Genomic DNA, 14098 nt, shown 5'->3' on the forward strand with positions numbered 1-14098 from the left:
TGACCTTCTGCTGGTCCTGCCAGCCAGGCACCCGGTTGTCAGCAGCCTTCCCTGGGCTTCAGTCCTGTCTGCAGTGAGCTGTTCATGCTGTTCTAGCCAGTCAGGCACCCAGTCCTCTCTTGCCGAGCTCCACACAGCAATGAAGGCTCTGCTCTGCTGACTGCCTTTTATCCGACCCTTCTGGTCCCTTATTGGTCGGTCCAGCAGCCCGTCTGATTGGCCACTCCTCTGCAGCCATTCTAGGCAGCCTGGAGGACTCCTCACTGCTCTAGTCTGGGACAGGGTGACACAGGGCAGCGAGGCCTCCAGCAGGGGCTCCCGGACCTAAATCCACCCTGCTACAGTCCCCCTTTCACATATTGTGACCATCTTACAAAAACAGCAAATAGGGTCAAAACACACAACAACCTGCTCAGAAAGCTGCCCAGAACGCCATGGGGCACCAGTGCCCAAACACTGCACACGTTAGCCTTGGCACTCATTGGCAGAGCACTGCACTCCAGTCTGGGCTCGCTCGTCTCACACAACGATCAACATACAACTTAATTCCACCGTGCATATTATTTCAGGCACACTTAAATATACTCCTCAGCCATGATTAGGAGTTCTCTGCAATATTGCTCCACCCAGTGTTCGCAGAGAGAAAAGCATAGCAAAGCTTATGATGAAATTGTGTAATATGCCACATCTACCGTTAACTAAAGACTTGTTTAATCCACCACATGGTCGTCTGCCCTCACAGCGTCCACTGTGGGTAAGTTTACCGGGTGAGGGATTTACAGTAGAGGACGCGTGGTGAGCTTCATGGTTCGCAGAGAAAGTGACAAATAATTAGCTTGTCTCTGACCCCACTCAACATCAACCCAGGTTTGATTTACCACAAAGGCAATGGAGCCTTCTCAACCGCTTTCGTACCGGATGTGGAATTTGTGCTGCAGCAGAATTTCAGTGGTGTTTTAGAGCCAGTCACTCTGTGGGCAGCAACATTGTTGAGGATGCAAAATGACTCAACTTCCTGGAGTCTTCATGCCTCAAACATTGTTGATAAGGACACTGGGGCTTGGCTTGACTGGATTGCGTATGCCAAATAAATAAATAAATAAATCAAGTTACTCCTTAGCTTTCCCTTAAGATAATTAGATTGAGCTCTTTGAGTCTATCACGATAAGTTTTGTAATCTTTTAATCATTCTTGTGGCTCTTCTCTGACCCCTCCTCCTTGAACTGTGGGCACCAGACCTGGATGGGCTGCAGTCGCACCAGTGCCAAACAGAGGTACAATAACCTCTCTGCTCCTACTCGAGATTCCCGTTTATGCTCCCAGGATGGCATTAGCCCTTGTGGCCAGTGTTACACTGGGAGCTCATGTCCAGCTGATTGTCCACCATGGCACCCAGGGTAGAGTCCCTCAGCCTGTAACTGGGGCCTGCATCCTTTATTCCTAGTGGTACATTTACATTTAGCCGTATTGAAACGCATAGTGCTTGCTTGTGCCCAGCGTCTCAAGGGATTCAGACCACTGTGTCACTGACTTGTCCTCTTCGTTATTCACCACTCCCCCAAATCTTTGGGTCATCTGAAAACTTCGTCAGTGTTGGTTTTGTTTTCTTCCAGGTCATTGATAAAACTGTTAAATAGTGTAGGGCCAAGACCCCATCCCTGTGGGACCCCACTGGAAACGAACTCGCTTGACAATGAGAACACCCATTTTCAGTTACCTTTTGAGACCTACCACTTAGCCAGTTTTTAATCCATTTAATGTGGGACAGGTTCATTTTATATCATTCTAGCTTTTTAGTCAAAATGTCGTGTGATACCAAGTCCAATGTAGACACTAAGTGAGGTGTATACACTGACGCTGCGTCGTTCTACCTACATCACGCGAAGCTCCGTGCCGCTCACCACTCTACCTACGTCGCACGAAGCTCCGTGCCACTAGCCGCTCTACCTACATCGTGCGAAGCTCCGCGCCTCTGGCCGCTCTACCTACATCGTGCGAAGCTCCGCGCCTCTGGCCGCTCTACCTACATCGTGCGAAGCTCCGCGCCTCTGGCCGCTCTACCTACATCGTGCGAAGCTCCGCGCCTCTGGCCGCTCTACCTACATCGCACCAAGCTCCGCACCTCTGGCCGCTCTACCTACGTCATGCGAAGCTCCGCACCTCTGGCCGCTCTACCTACGTCGCACCAAGCTCCGCACCTCTGGCCGCTCTACCTACGTCGCGCGAAGCTCCGCGCCTCTGGCCGCTCTACCTACGTCGCACCAAGCTCCGCGCCTCTGGCCGCTCTACCTACGTCGCGTGAAGCTCCGCGCCTCCGCGTGGTGGTTTTGTCAGCATGGCAGGGGCGTTCCGCCGGCGGGAGATGCAGCGCAGCATATACTCATCCAGTGTTTTGTCAATGAAAGCTGACTTCTGTCAACAAAACCATGTAGTGTAGACAAGGCCTTAGAGAAGTCTGAGTATGTTATGTCAACTGTTACCTTTACCAATCAAACTTGTCATCTCATCAAAAAATACATCGTTAGTTTGACAGGTTCTATTTCCTATAAAGCTGTGATGATTGCCATTAATTATACCACCCTCCTTTAATTCTTTATTAACCAAGTTCTGTATCAGCTGCTCCATTTGTCACACCTCCCCCAGTCAGTGCTACACCCCAGCTTTGGAACAGCCTCTTGGAGGAACTCTTCAGTGGCCCAGACCCCCCAGCGGGTCCCACTCTTCCTTCAGGGCAGGCCATGCAGCCTCACCACCTCCGGAGACGGGACTTCCCTGGCTCTAGCACTTACTACTTCTGGGTCCAAGGGCACTGGCCAGTAGCCTTTGGTGAGATCTGTGGTAATGAGGTACCAGGCCCTGCCCCAACTTGTCTAGGGTCTGGTCAGTCAAGAGCATGGAGTAGGCATCAGACACAGTGATGGCACTGAGCTTCTGATGATCCCCACAGAACCAGATCAACCCGCCCTTCTTGGGGACCAGCACCACAGGCAAGGCCCAGGGACTGGAGGATGGCTGGGTCACCCCTAAAGCCAGCGTGTCCTTGCCCTCTCTCCAGGTCCTGGGCTGGTTTCCTGTCTGCAGCAGACACCAAGTAATGCCCAGCATGTGCTGTATCTGTTTGCCCTTGGCACCAAAGGCATTCGAGAGACTTTTCCTTTGAGTTGTCAGTGACTCACAAACAGGTGACAGATTCCCCCTCCCCTCCCGCCCACTCTTCTCACAAACGTTACCATCGGGGCTTCGAGATCCCTAGGTGGGGATCTACTGGGGTCAGCTACCCCCACACTTTGCCTGTCCTCAAGTCCCACATCTGGAGCAGCCCCACTGGTTAGTTTCCCAGGACCCAGGCTTGGCCTCATCCCCTTTGGGTTCGTTTTCACACCCAGAGCCACAAACATCTGCCAACCAGCCTGCACGGCGCAGCTCCTTCGGCTTCCTACTAGTCCCAGGTTCAGCTTGCAGGACAGATCCTGGCGTTGCTTGAACCCGAGCAGCTCGTAAAAACATGCGCAGAGACAAACTCCCATCGGGGGGTGGGGGGGGGCTTCCATCTACATCGATCTCTTGGGCACTGCACACACCAAAACCTCGTCCTGTGAGCACCACGCCCTCCATCTGGCTGTGCACCTCTATCACCAGGGATCAGGCAGGGGCGAGACGGTGGGAACCGGCTCAAAGTGCAGCCGTCTCAAAGGCCAAGGTCTGTATCGCCCTCCCTTAAACTGGGCACTCTGTACAACATAGGTTCCTGTGGACTCTCCCCACTCGCCCCTCCACATCCAGGGGCTGCTGGGGCTGCTTTTCCTGGTGCATCCAGTGTCTCAGTCAGCTCCCTGCCTTGTGTGCGCCGCTGGGCTCCCTCCCACTCTCTGCTGCAGCTCCAGAGATGGGAATTGGGAGTGAGGACGCCCTGCTGCTGCATTCATTGACCTTGGGCTCTCAGAGCCCCGCCTGGGTCTGACCAGCCTTCTCCAGCCGTACAACCAGCTGCACCCCCACACAGCTCTGCCATGCTCTTCTTAGGGAGGGGGTGTCACGGACCCACGGGATCGGGGCTCTGACCCCAACCTGGGAACAGTCCCTGGGAGGGGCCTTCAGTGGGCCAGACCCCCCGGATCTCACTCTTCCCCCAGGATGAGCCATACGGCCTCCTCGCCTCCTGCCTCAGCCCATCGCTGAGCACCTGGGAGAGACTTAGCCACTCTGCAGGGACCCCTGTGCCCACCTGTGCCTGCAGTGACACCAGGCGGCCTTTCCCCAGAGCCGGTCTTGGGCCCCTGGGCACGGACTGGGGAGCCCTCAGGTTAAGTCACAGTCCAGCTGGCCAAGCTGCTGTGGGCTCCACTTCCGCTCCCTCTCCCCCTCGAATGTCTGTCTGTCCCAGGCAGCCCCAGGTCTCACCCAAGGCCAGCTCCTGTCCCAGCCCCGCCTGCTGGAGCTTGTTCAGTCCTGGGGACTCCCACTGTCCAGCCAGAGCCTCACTGGAGCTGAGGTGGGGTCAGCCTGGCCTTAACGCCCTGACACACCCCTCCTGCTCGGCCCCCTGGGCAGCACCCCTGCCCGGGAAGTCTCGCCAGGCTCAGCCTTCAGGAAAGCATTGCAAGAAATTCCCTCTTTGTTGCAAGGGGGCTGGCGTGCTGCTGCTGTGGGAGGGGGGACCCGAGGTTGGTGTGGTGCCACTGGTGGGGGAGGGGGGCACTGGGGCTGGCCTGGCATGGTACAGTTGGTGGGGGCGTGTTTGAACCACCTGGCACTGAGAAAGGCCAACAAACCTGGCCATTGGGGGAGGGGCTCCCTCCTGAGTGACACGGAGCTGCCCTGGTTAAAGGGCTGGGTCACCCCCTGGCCTGGTCAGCCCTTGCCTGGCCCCTCCCCCAGAGCATACCCCATGGCCTCTCTGCCCCACGGGCTGGCAAGCACTGGGGAACGCACCCCCACCTGCCCAGCTGATTCCAGCCCGCAGGCCAGGGGAGAGGGCAGCCTGAGCCGACAATTAATCCTTGGCACACCGAGCAGCCCCAGGGAGCAGCCCCAAAAGCCATCTGTGCCCTGGCAGGGCAGCAGCCTCGACCCACTGCCCCCTCCCCATGGAGCACCCCCGAGGGAGGGCAGCCAGAGGCAGCTGGGGGACAAGCATTGGTAGGAGCAGAGGCCTAGGCAGGTGTCTTCCCCAGGCCCATCTCCACACAGGGGAGGAACCTGGACTTGGGGGGCAGGGGTTAAGAACCACCCTCCAGGGGAGGTGCAGTGCAGGGAGCAGCTGCATGGTGGGGTGTGTGGGGGGGTGTGATTCCAAAGGCCCCTTGCCCTCCCCCAGGCCCATTCAGCCTCTAGGGCAAGGTCATGCTCCACTCCCAGCTCTGCCAGGTGCCTGCTGGGCAACCATGGGGCAGGCGCTGCCCTGCCCCCCCTTGGCACAGCACAGTGGAGGGCCAGGAGGCAGCATCCAGCAGGCCAGGGGCACATGGCTGTAACAGCTCCACTCCAAGCTCAGCCAGGCGCCCGGGCTGGATGCAGGTGGTGGGGAACGCTCCAGGCCAGCTGATGTGGGGGGCACAATGGCCCCTGCGAGCTGGACTCCACCCCCATCCCACCTGGACCCCAGCCAATGACACCCCAACGGACCCCCCCCAGCCCTGCCCCCATGGCCCCTCCTGACTTCAGCAGAGGGACGGGACCCCACGCCCTCCAACTCACAGCTGCATTGCCTCTGAGCCAGCGTAGGGACCAGCCCCAGGCTGCAGGGGCAGGATGGCGACTGCTCTCCGGCCACAGGCGCACACACACCGGTGGGGGGGGAGGGGGCAATGCCTTGGGCAGGGAGTCCTAAGCTAGGACAGCTGGGTTCACACCCCTCCCTGACCCAGGCCACCTAGGCTTCCCCCCACCCACCCAAGGAGGAGCAGAACCTGGCTTGCGGCGTGATACCATTAGCCTCATGCCCAGCAGCTTGGGGAAGCCGAGAGTGGCACAGCGGGCGCTGCTAGGCGTGCCCAGCCCCAGCTGTTAGCAGACAGCCCCAGAGCCCAGGATGCCCTTGTCCTGGCTCTCTCCTCACCCCACGTGGCATGCAGTGGCAGGAAGTTCCGCAGGCACGTTCTAGGTTATACAAGAACTAGGCAGCTTCGGCTCTCTTCACAGGGACGCTCGGATTGCCCAGTGGGCTCACTCCTTCCTCCATGCTCAAGCCAGGCTGCGTGGCTGGCAGTGCAGCTGCCAGGGGCTGAGGGCTGAGCAAGGACCCTGCCCCTGCTCTGCTGGGCTCCCAGGGAGGTGGCCACAGGCAGCAGACGCTGAGGTCCAGCCATGTCCCTCCCCATCTCTGGTCCTTCACTGTCCAGCTGACAGCCCCTGCAGGGAAGGCTCCCGCCCAGCTGTGACCACCCCCCCTTCACTGGCTCTCAGCACACAGTAATGCGACAGTGCTGGGGCCAGTCCTGGGACACGGGTGAGAGGAGCTGCACACAGCCTGGCTCTGGACACGCTCCTGAGGACACAGCCTGGAGCAAGGCTGGGCAGGTGCAAGTCATGGGCTCAGACCACGGTGAGAGACAAGCCCCCCAGCAGCCTTTAATGGTGCCACTGAGGCCAGACAACAGGTTCCTTTATTGCCCTGACACACCGTCCCAGTGGGCCCCAGGGCGCCGGCAGGGCCACCCCGAGGCTCAGACACAGTGACTGAGGTTCTCTGTGCCACGTGGAGGCCAGGCCGGGAGTGCAAGCAGGCAGTGAGTGCACTGTCTGCCAGGACCACGCCTGCCCGGAGAGCTGCGTTTGGCACCCAACACAGGGAAGGGACAGGCCCCTGGAAGCAGCAGGGTGCCCGGCAGGCTCTGCCTGCGGCTGCCCCGTCTCCATGGGCTAGTTACAGTGGGGTTGGTCTCCTTTGACTCCAGGCTGCACGGCTGGGGCACAAGCTTGTGCTTCTCAGCCAGCGCCCTGCGAGCTCGGTGTCTGCGGGGCGTGGGGGGAGGGGCCCGGCTGAGGAGAAGCCAGGCGGGTGCTGGTGCTGGTGGTGAGTGACTGGCCGAGGGAGGGATGGGGGCTGTGCAGCAGTGCAGCCTCCTGTGGGGGGGTTACCCAGGGGTTTCCAGTCTCAGGTTCCTTCTGCAGCAATGCCAGTGCAGGGAGCCTGGCCAGTCAGCAGGCTGCTGCAGCAGCCAGAGAAGTCACAGCATGAGGAGCCTTGGGCAGGCGCAGGAGCGAGTCCTTGCAGGAACGGCCGCCCCACAGGCGTTGCCAGTTTACCTGAGATTCGAGCCGCAGCCAGGTGGCCTGGCTGCCCCCAGCACAGGGGCCAGGAACCCCAGTGGGGTTCCCACCCAGAGTCCAGGCAAGGGCACAGGCAGTCAGCAGGTCCAAGTTGGCCTCATGCGTCAGTCCTGAGGCTGGCGTCTGGCAGCGGCTCCTCTCCAGCTGCTGCAGGCAGGGGCTGCACCACAATGGGTGTCTGGGTCTCTGCGGGGCGACAGGCTCAGTGGAGGGGCAGGGTATTCAGGGGTCTCAGAGCACCCCCACTTCCACCCGGGATCCCCCCAACCCCACACCAGGCTACCTGCTTGGCACAGACCCTGGGAGCTCAGGGCTCCGGACAGCTGCTCCAGGCTCCAAGAGGATGCAGGTCCCAGGGAGGTGAGAGCCATGGAGCAGGGGATGGACCTGGCCAGCCCAAACGGCTATTACTGGCCCACGACTGTGGGCAAAGATGGTGGGGCACTGGCAGCCAGGGAGAGCTGGGGGAGCCCAGGCTGGGTAGGTGGGAGGGGAAGACCAGGCTGGGGGGCAGGGAGCAAAGGGTGGGTTCGGGGGTCAAGGGAGCTGTAAGTGCTCCCCTGACACACTGAAAGGCTCCTCCAAGCCAGGAGGTACCACAAATCCTGCGGGTCCGTGACAAAGGGCCACCCACAGCAGGCACCAGGAGCGCCCCATCAGCAGACGGGCAGGCGTAGCAGCCATGCCCACCCCCTGCTGTCTCCCTCCATGCCTGCCTGGGGCCCCAGGGGCACGCAGCTGGGGGAGACTGTGGCAGGGCAGGGCCTGGGGGATGCGGGCTGGTGAGTCCCAGGGCGACAAGGACAATTGCCTTGTGCTGGGGCCTCCCCCCCGGCCACTTGAAGCACTGTCACCAGGCCTCCCGGACATCAGCTCAGCCGACAGCAGGACTCCCCCACCCTCTCGCTTTGGCCAACGGCAGGGAGGGCTCAGCCCCATGCTGGAGGGCAGGGTTCCCCCAAGAGCAGGACTGGCAGCAGGGCAGGCTCCAGGGATGCTCAGCTCCCTCCGGGCGCCTGGATCCCAGCCGTTGTCTGCTCTGCCCTGCACCCTGCTCACATGCAGCCCTGGTGCCAGGACCGACCGCAGGCTCAGCCAAGCCCCTGCTCCCACAGGGGCTGCTGGGCCCACCCCGCAGGGGGCAGGATAGCACAATCCCGAGAGCTCCAAGCACTAGGTCCTGCACTGCCTGTCCCAGCCCAGCGGGGACCCCAGGGTGTCAGCGAGATCCTGACCCCACTTCCCTCCATTCCCAGCACAGGCGCTGGCGGGGAGGGGGGGGCTTCCTACCAGTCCCCCCTTCCTGGTGACAGCTGCCAGGCCCCACCACAGCCCCTGGGATGGGCCAGGCCAAGCCAGCCACAGGCTTGTGTAGGGCAGATGAGAGACCTGCCCAGAGTTCACAGCAAGCTGTGGCAGAGCTGGGAGCCTAGGCCGGAGCCCAGTACTGCCCCCTCCACTAGCTCCAGCTCTTGCTGTCATCCGCCCACCCCCGGTGCTGGCCGTGTGCCTGCAGCCTCCTGCCCCAACCCTCCTGTTACCCTCACTGCCTTTGGCTCAATCGTGCATCTGCCCTGGGGGTTCCCTGCCCCGCTCAGAGCGGGGCTCGGACGAAGAGCAGGCCCCGGGCTGAGCTGGGCTCCCTTCTAGCAGCAGGAGCACAGGCAGGGCTACTCCCCCTCACCTTCAGCCTCAGCTTGGATCTGCGCCTCCAGGTCCTCAGGGTTGACGTACTTGTAGGAGTCCTCGTCCTCAGGCGGACGGCACTTCCCGCAGCAGAAACAGCAGCAGCAGCAGCAGCAGCAGCAGGTGAAGATGCCACAGCACACAGCCAAGGCCTGCATGGGAGGGAGCGGCCGGGTCATCGACTCAGAGGGGCTGCGAGAGGCTTCTCAGTCCAGTGCCCCACACTGGGGCAGGACTAAGGATTCTCTGAGCAGCCCTGACAGGGGTGTGTCCAAGCAGCTCTGAAAAACCTCCAGTGACCCAGGTTCCACAGCCTCCCTGGGCAATTTGTTCCAGTGATTAACCACCCGGACAGTTAGGACGTTTTCCCTAATGTCCAACCTAAACCCCCCTTGCTGCAATTTAAGCTCATTGCTCCTTCCTCTTTATAACAACCGTTTATGTGCCTGAAGACTTATTCCCCCCGCAATCTTCTCTTTGCCAAACTAAACAAACCAACTTTTCAACCCTCCCTGGAAGGTCCATGCTTTCCTGGCCTAGAACCATGTGTGCTGCTCTTCTCTGGACTCGCTCCAGTTTGCCCACATCTTTCCTGAACTGGACACAATGCTCCAGCTGAGGCCATATCAGGGTGGAGTAGCGCGGAAGAGTCACTTCTCCTGTCTTGCTTCCAACACTCCTGCTAATACAGCCCAGACTGATGTTGGCTTTTTATGCAACAGTGTTACACTCTTCATTCATACTTAGGTTGTGATCCACTATAACAGATCCCTTTCCGCAGTATCCTTCCTAGGCAGCCATTGCCCAGTTTGTATGTGTGCAACTGATTGTTCCTTCCTGAGTGGAGCACTTTGCATTTGTCCTTATTGAATTTCATCCTATTTACTTCAAACCATTTCTCCAGCTTGTCCAGATCATTTTGAATTTTAATCCTGTCCTCCAAAGCACTCGCGACCCCTCCCAGCTTGGTATCGTCCACAAACTTCTTAAGTGTGCTCTCTGTGCCATTCTCTAAATCACTGATGAAGATATGGAATAGAAGTAGCCCCAGGACAGATCCCTGTGGGACCCCACTGGATGTGCCCTTCTAGCTGACTGTGACCACCGAGAACGACTCTCTGGGAACGGTTTTGCACCTACCTTACAGTAGGCTACATTTCCCTAGTTTGTTTATGAGACAGTCACTTGAGAGAGTCTCATATCTCAACTTCAGTAAGGCTTTTATCCCATCTGCCACTTCCCCCTAGCCACAAGGCTTGTTACCGTCAAAGGAGGATATTATGTTGGTTTGCCACGATTTGTTCTTGACAAATACATGTTCGCTGTCACTGATCACCTTATTATCTTGTAAGTCTTTACAAATACATTGTTTGAGTATTTGCGCCACTATCTTTCCAGGTACCAAAGCTAAACTGACTGGTCTGTAATGCCCTGGTTTGTCCTTGTTCCTGTTTAGTGCTAAGGGCTATATCTGCCCTTTGCCAGCCCTCTGGGATCTGGCTTCCGGAGTTCTCAAAGATAAGCACTAATGGCCCAGAGGTCTCGTCAGCCAGTACCTTAAGTATTCTAAGATGCATTTCATCAGGCCCTGCCGACTTGAAGACACCTAACTTGTCTATGTAATTCTTAGCTTAGCCTCATATCCTGCCCCATTTACACCGATGGTCAGACTGACTGTGAACTCCCACCTCTGCCGCAATGGGTGGCTCGGGGCCTGGGCACCCCACCCACCTCCGGTTGGAGCACCCAGAGCCCAGGAGACCTCTCCATGTCACCCCACCTGGCAGCCTAAGCCACGTGACTGGAGCAGCCAGTGCTGGAGAGTGGCCCGTGGTGTCTCTGCGGGAGCCTGACAGGTGCACAGAACAGAGCGGGGGGCTGTGCCAAGCAAGCAGCGGGCACGCACCTTGAACCACCACTTGGACATGAGGAAGTAGTATTTGACACTCTCCTCGCCAAACTGCTCCGCCACGTAGAGCCCCATGGAGCCGTACTCGTCATAGATCCGCCGCTTGTTCTCATCATTCAGCGTCGCGTTCGCATTGTTGATCTCCTTGAACTTCTCCACTGCCTCGGGATTCTCGGGGTTCTTGTCCGGGTGGTACTTCAGGGCCAGTTTCCTGCATGGTGCAGAGGAGCGGCAGGGCTGAGGAGACGTCCCAAGCCGCTCCCCCAGATCTCAGGGGGGCACTCAGAGAATCTTCCCTCCCTTTTCCCTGGGGCTGGGAGACCCTGAGCTACTTGGTATGACCCTGCCCCATGCTGGGGGCAGGAGGGCATGGTGTAACTCCACCCTGCAGTTCCAGGGTGTGCATTCCTCTCCAGACACAGGGCCAGAGCCCAGCAGGCGGGCAGAGGCACTCGCCCGCATGGCTGGCTGGGCTATCCCTGCCCCACAGGTCCGGCAGCAGAGGTGCAGCCACAAAGGGCCCGTGGGAGAGGCTGGGGTCACTGGGCCCAGCAGGTGGATTCCCTACCTGTATGCCTTCTTGATCTCCTCTGAAGAAGCCCCCTTCTCCAGGCCCAGGACTCTGTACAAACTCTCCCCAGCCCGGGACATTTTCCGCTGGGGTCGGCCGGGTTCCGCCATGTTGCTCTGTATTGGAGGGGAAATGGGAGGGTAAGTAAATATGCCCATGCCCTGCAAGCTGCAGCCACCAGTTTGTGGGCAGGACTGGTGAGGACACGAGGAGCTGGGCGCAGGGGCTGGCACGCCAGCTATTCCAGCTCCCTAGAGCGAGCAGCGGGGCCTGTGCTGGCCAGGATCCTCTCACCCACTGCAGGGCCATGCAGGCAGGCAGCGGGGCACAGCTGCCTAGGGGGTCCCCCTCCCATCACAAGGCCCACTCAGCAGAGCCCCCTGGGGGATTATGAGACCATGCAGACAGCAGCTCTCCAGCAGAGGGCCAAGCCCAGCGCTCACAATGCCAGCGAGGAAGCAGGGAAAGGCAGATTTCCGGCAGGCCCCGCATGCACCACCTGGGCTGGGTCTCCCACACGCAAAGCCAGGCCAGGCCAGCAGTGCCTACAGCTCCCTCCATACCAAACCTGGACTCTGGAGACAAGGCCACATCAGTACCAGGTGCAGCAAAGCAGACCAGCACCACGAGCCCCAGCAGCCTGGGGCGAGCCTGCCACCTGCGCAGACCCTCGGCCTGGGGCAGCGGTGCCCTCTGGCAGGCCGCTCGCAGCAGCTGCTCTGCCTCCCCTTCACCCTCATGAGTCAGGGCTGCCAATGGCCAGCACTGCCCGCTCCTGGCCACAGGGCCCGCAGCCTGGGGACCAGGGTACTCCCAGATACATGCCAGCGCAGCACGCCCCACTCCCAGCCATGCACTAACTGCAGACATCGAAGTGCATCTGCCCACACAGTCACCCCCAAACCCTCAGTCTGCAGCTTGTCAGAGCTTTGGGCTTCTCTCACCCTGCAAGCTCCCAAAAAGGGCACAAGAGCTCAGGAGCAGGACAGGGGCCAGGACACAGCACTTACCTAGCTGGGAATCCAGGCTCACCCGGCAGCAGGAATGAGGAAGTGAAACAAGGCAGGGCAAGAACTGGCCAGACAAGGATGAGAGACAGCCCAGCAACCAGCCTGCCCATGACCCAAGAGAGGACAGAGACAGCCCAGCAACCAGCCTGCCCACTGCCAGCCCCTGCCTGGCTAGCAATACGGCCCCATGGATGTGACCGAGCTCTTGGGCTGGATCCCTGGCTTGGGGGAATCACTTCCTGCTCTGAGCCCCACCCCTCACGGCCCAGCCCAGCCAGGCTGGCTGCAGGGCGGGAGTGTGGGGCAGTGAAGAGCTGGTTACGACAGACTTAGCAGGCTTTGAGACTGACCCATGTTAATCAGATTACACAGCCAGGGATGCTGGGCCGCGGGTGACACTGAGCGATGCCCTCACACAGGGGCGGCTCTAGCAATCCCGCCACCCCAAGCAGGGCGGTGCGCCGCGGGGGGCGCGCTGGCGGGACCTCCTGCAGACGTGCCTGCGCAGGGTCCGCTGGTGCCGCGGCTCTGGTGGAGCATCCGCAGGACCCGCCTGCCGCCCCGCCGGCAAAAGGCCGCCCCAAGCCCACGCTTGACGCGCTGGGGTCAGGAGCCGGCCCTGCTCTCACAGCATCAGCAGGCACCAAGCACCGCGTGGGACCAGGCTGCCGGGCCGGCCCAGTGACAGCCCAGCTCCTGGCCCGGCTCTGTTGACGGACCATGGCATGGGGGGCACGTGCCAGCCCGCAGGCAGCTGCCCAGGCCGAAGCCCACGGACCCCAGTGGGGCTGCACAGCGGGAGGGGCGATGAGCCGGAGCCCAGACCCTCCCCTCGCCCCCGGGAGGCGTCACAGCCACCGCGGATGATCGGGGGCGCGCCAGCCCCCGGGAGCAGCCGCCCGGAGCTCGGGGCCGGTCCCGCTGCGGGCAGGGGCGGCTGGCACCGGGCCGCTCCAGGCGCTGCTCCCGGGACAATGCGGGCAGGGGGCTCCGCTCCCCGGCCCCGGGCACACGCCGGTTCTCGGCCCCGCAGCCGCGGGGAGCCGCGCCTGGCGGGGCGCGGGAGGACGCGGGGCACCAGCTCCGAGCCTGGCAGCTCCCGGCGCCCCCGCTCTGGCCAGGCCCCACCGCGGAGCCCCCGCTGGAGCCCGGGGCGCAGCCCCAGCCCCAGCCCCGGCCGCCCACGGGCCCGGAGTCACCGCCGGGCCGGGACCCTGAGCCGCGGCCCGGCCTCGCCCGTCTCGTCGCGGGGAGTTCCGCAGGCCAGCGCCCCCGGCCGCCGCACAGCGCCCCCGCCCCGGCCCCGGCCCCGGCCCGTCTCTCACCGGCGGCTCCCGCGGCCCCGCTCAGCTTCCACCACCGACCCGGTAGAACCAGACCCGCGTCACGACTGCGCATGCGCAGCCCGAGCCCTGCGCAGGCGCCTTAACCCTGACCGGCCCCCTGCGCATGTGCAGATCCTTGTACGGAGATGAAAGGGCGCAGCCGCGGGGCCGGCCCGAACCGCGGGACCACCGGGCCTGGGAGCCTCCCCGAGACACAACTCCCGGCATGCCCCGCGCGCCTCCAACGCCCGGCATGCCCCGCTCCCCGGCTCCCAGCATGCTCCGCTCGCCTCCAACTCCCCGCAGGCCCCGCTTCCCTCCAGAT

General features: G+C 61.2%; 1 protein-coding gene across 1 annotated transcript; it reads right to left on the minus strand.

The window, feature by feature from the left end:
* Positions 1-6545: 6545 nt before the first annotated feature.
* On the minus strand, positions 6546-13931 carry DNAJC5G (DnaJ heat shock protein family (Hsp40) member C5 gamma). Its single transcript, XM_039528390.1, has 5 exons — positions 13774-13931; positions 11436-11554; positions 10865-11078; positions 8957-9110; positions 6546-7458 (listed from the first exon to the last, which is right to left on the minus strand). The coding sequence occupies exons 2-5, from the start codon at positions 11546-11548 to the stop codon at positions 7370-7372; spliced, it is 570 nt and encodes a 189-aa protein (XP_039384324.1). The 5' UTR covers positions 11549-11554; positions 13774-13931; the 3' UTR covers positions 6546-7369.
* Positions 13932-14098: the final 167 nt, after the last annotated feature.

This window comes from Mauremys reevesii, linkage group 3 (genome assembly GCF_016161935.1).
Source record: "Mauremys reevesii isolate NIE-2019 linkage group 3, ASM1616193v1, whole genome shotgun sequence".
In the NCBI taxonomy this organism is placed as follows: domain Eukaryota; kingdom Metazoa; phylum Chordata; order Testudines; family Geoemydidae; genus Mauremys; species Mauremys reevesii.

Coding starts and splice junctions, on each gene's coding strand:
- DNAJC5G (XM_039528390.1), bottom strand. CDS start 11,548: ATGGCGGAACCCGGCCGACCCCAGCGGAAAATGTCCCGGGCTGGGGAG. Junction 11,079..11,435: donor GAGATCAAGAAGGCATACAG/GTAGGGAATCCA, acceptor TGCACCATGCAG/GAAACTGGCCCTGAAGTACC. Junction 9,111..10,864: donor TGTCCAAGTGGTGGTTCAAG/GTGCGTGCCCGC, acceptor CCTCCCATGCAG/GCCTTGGCTGTGTGCTGTGG.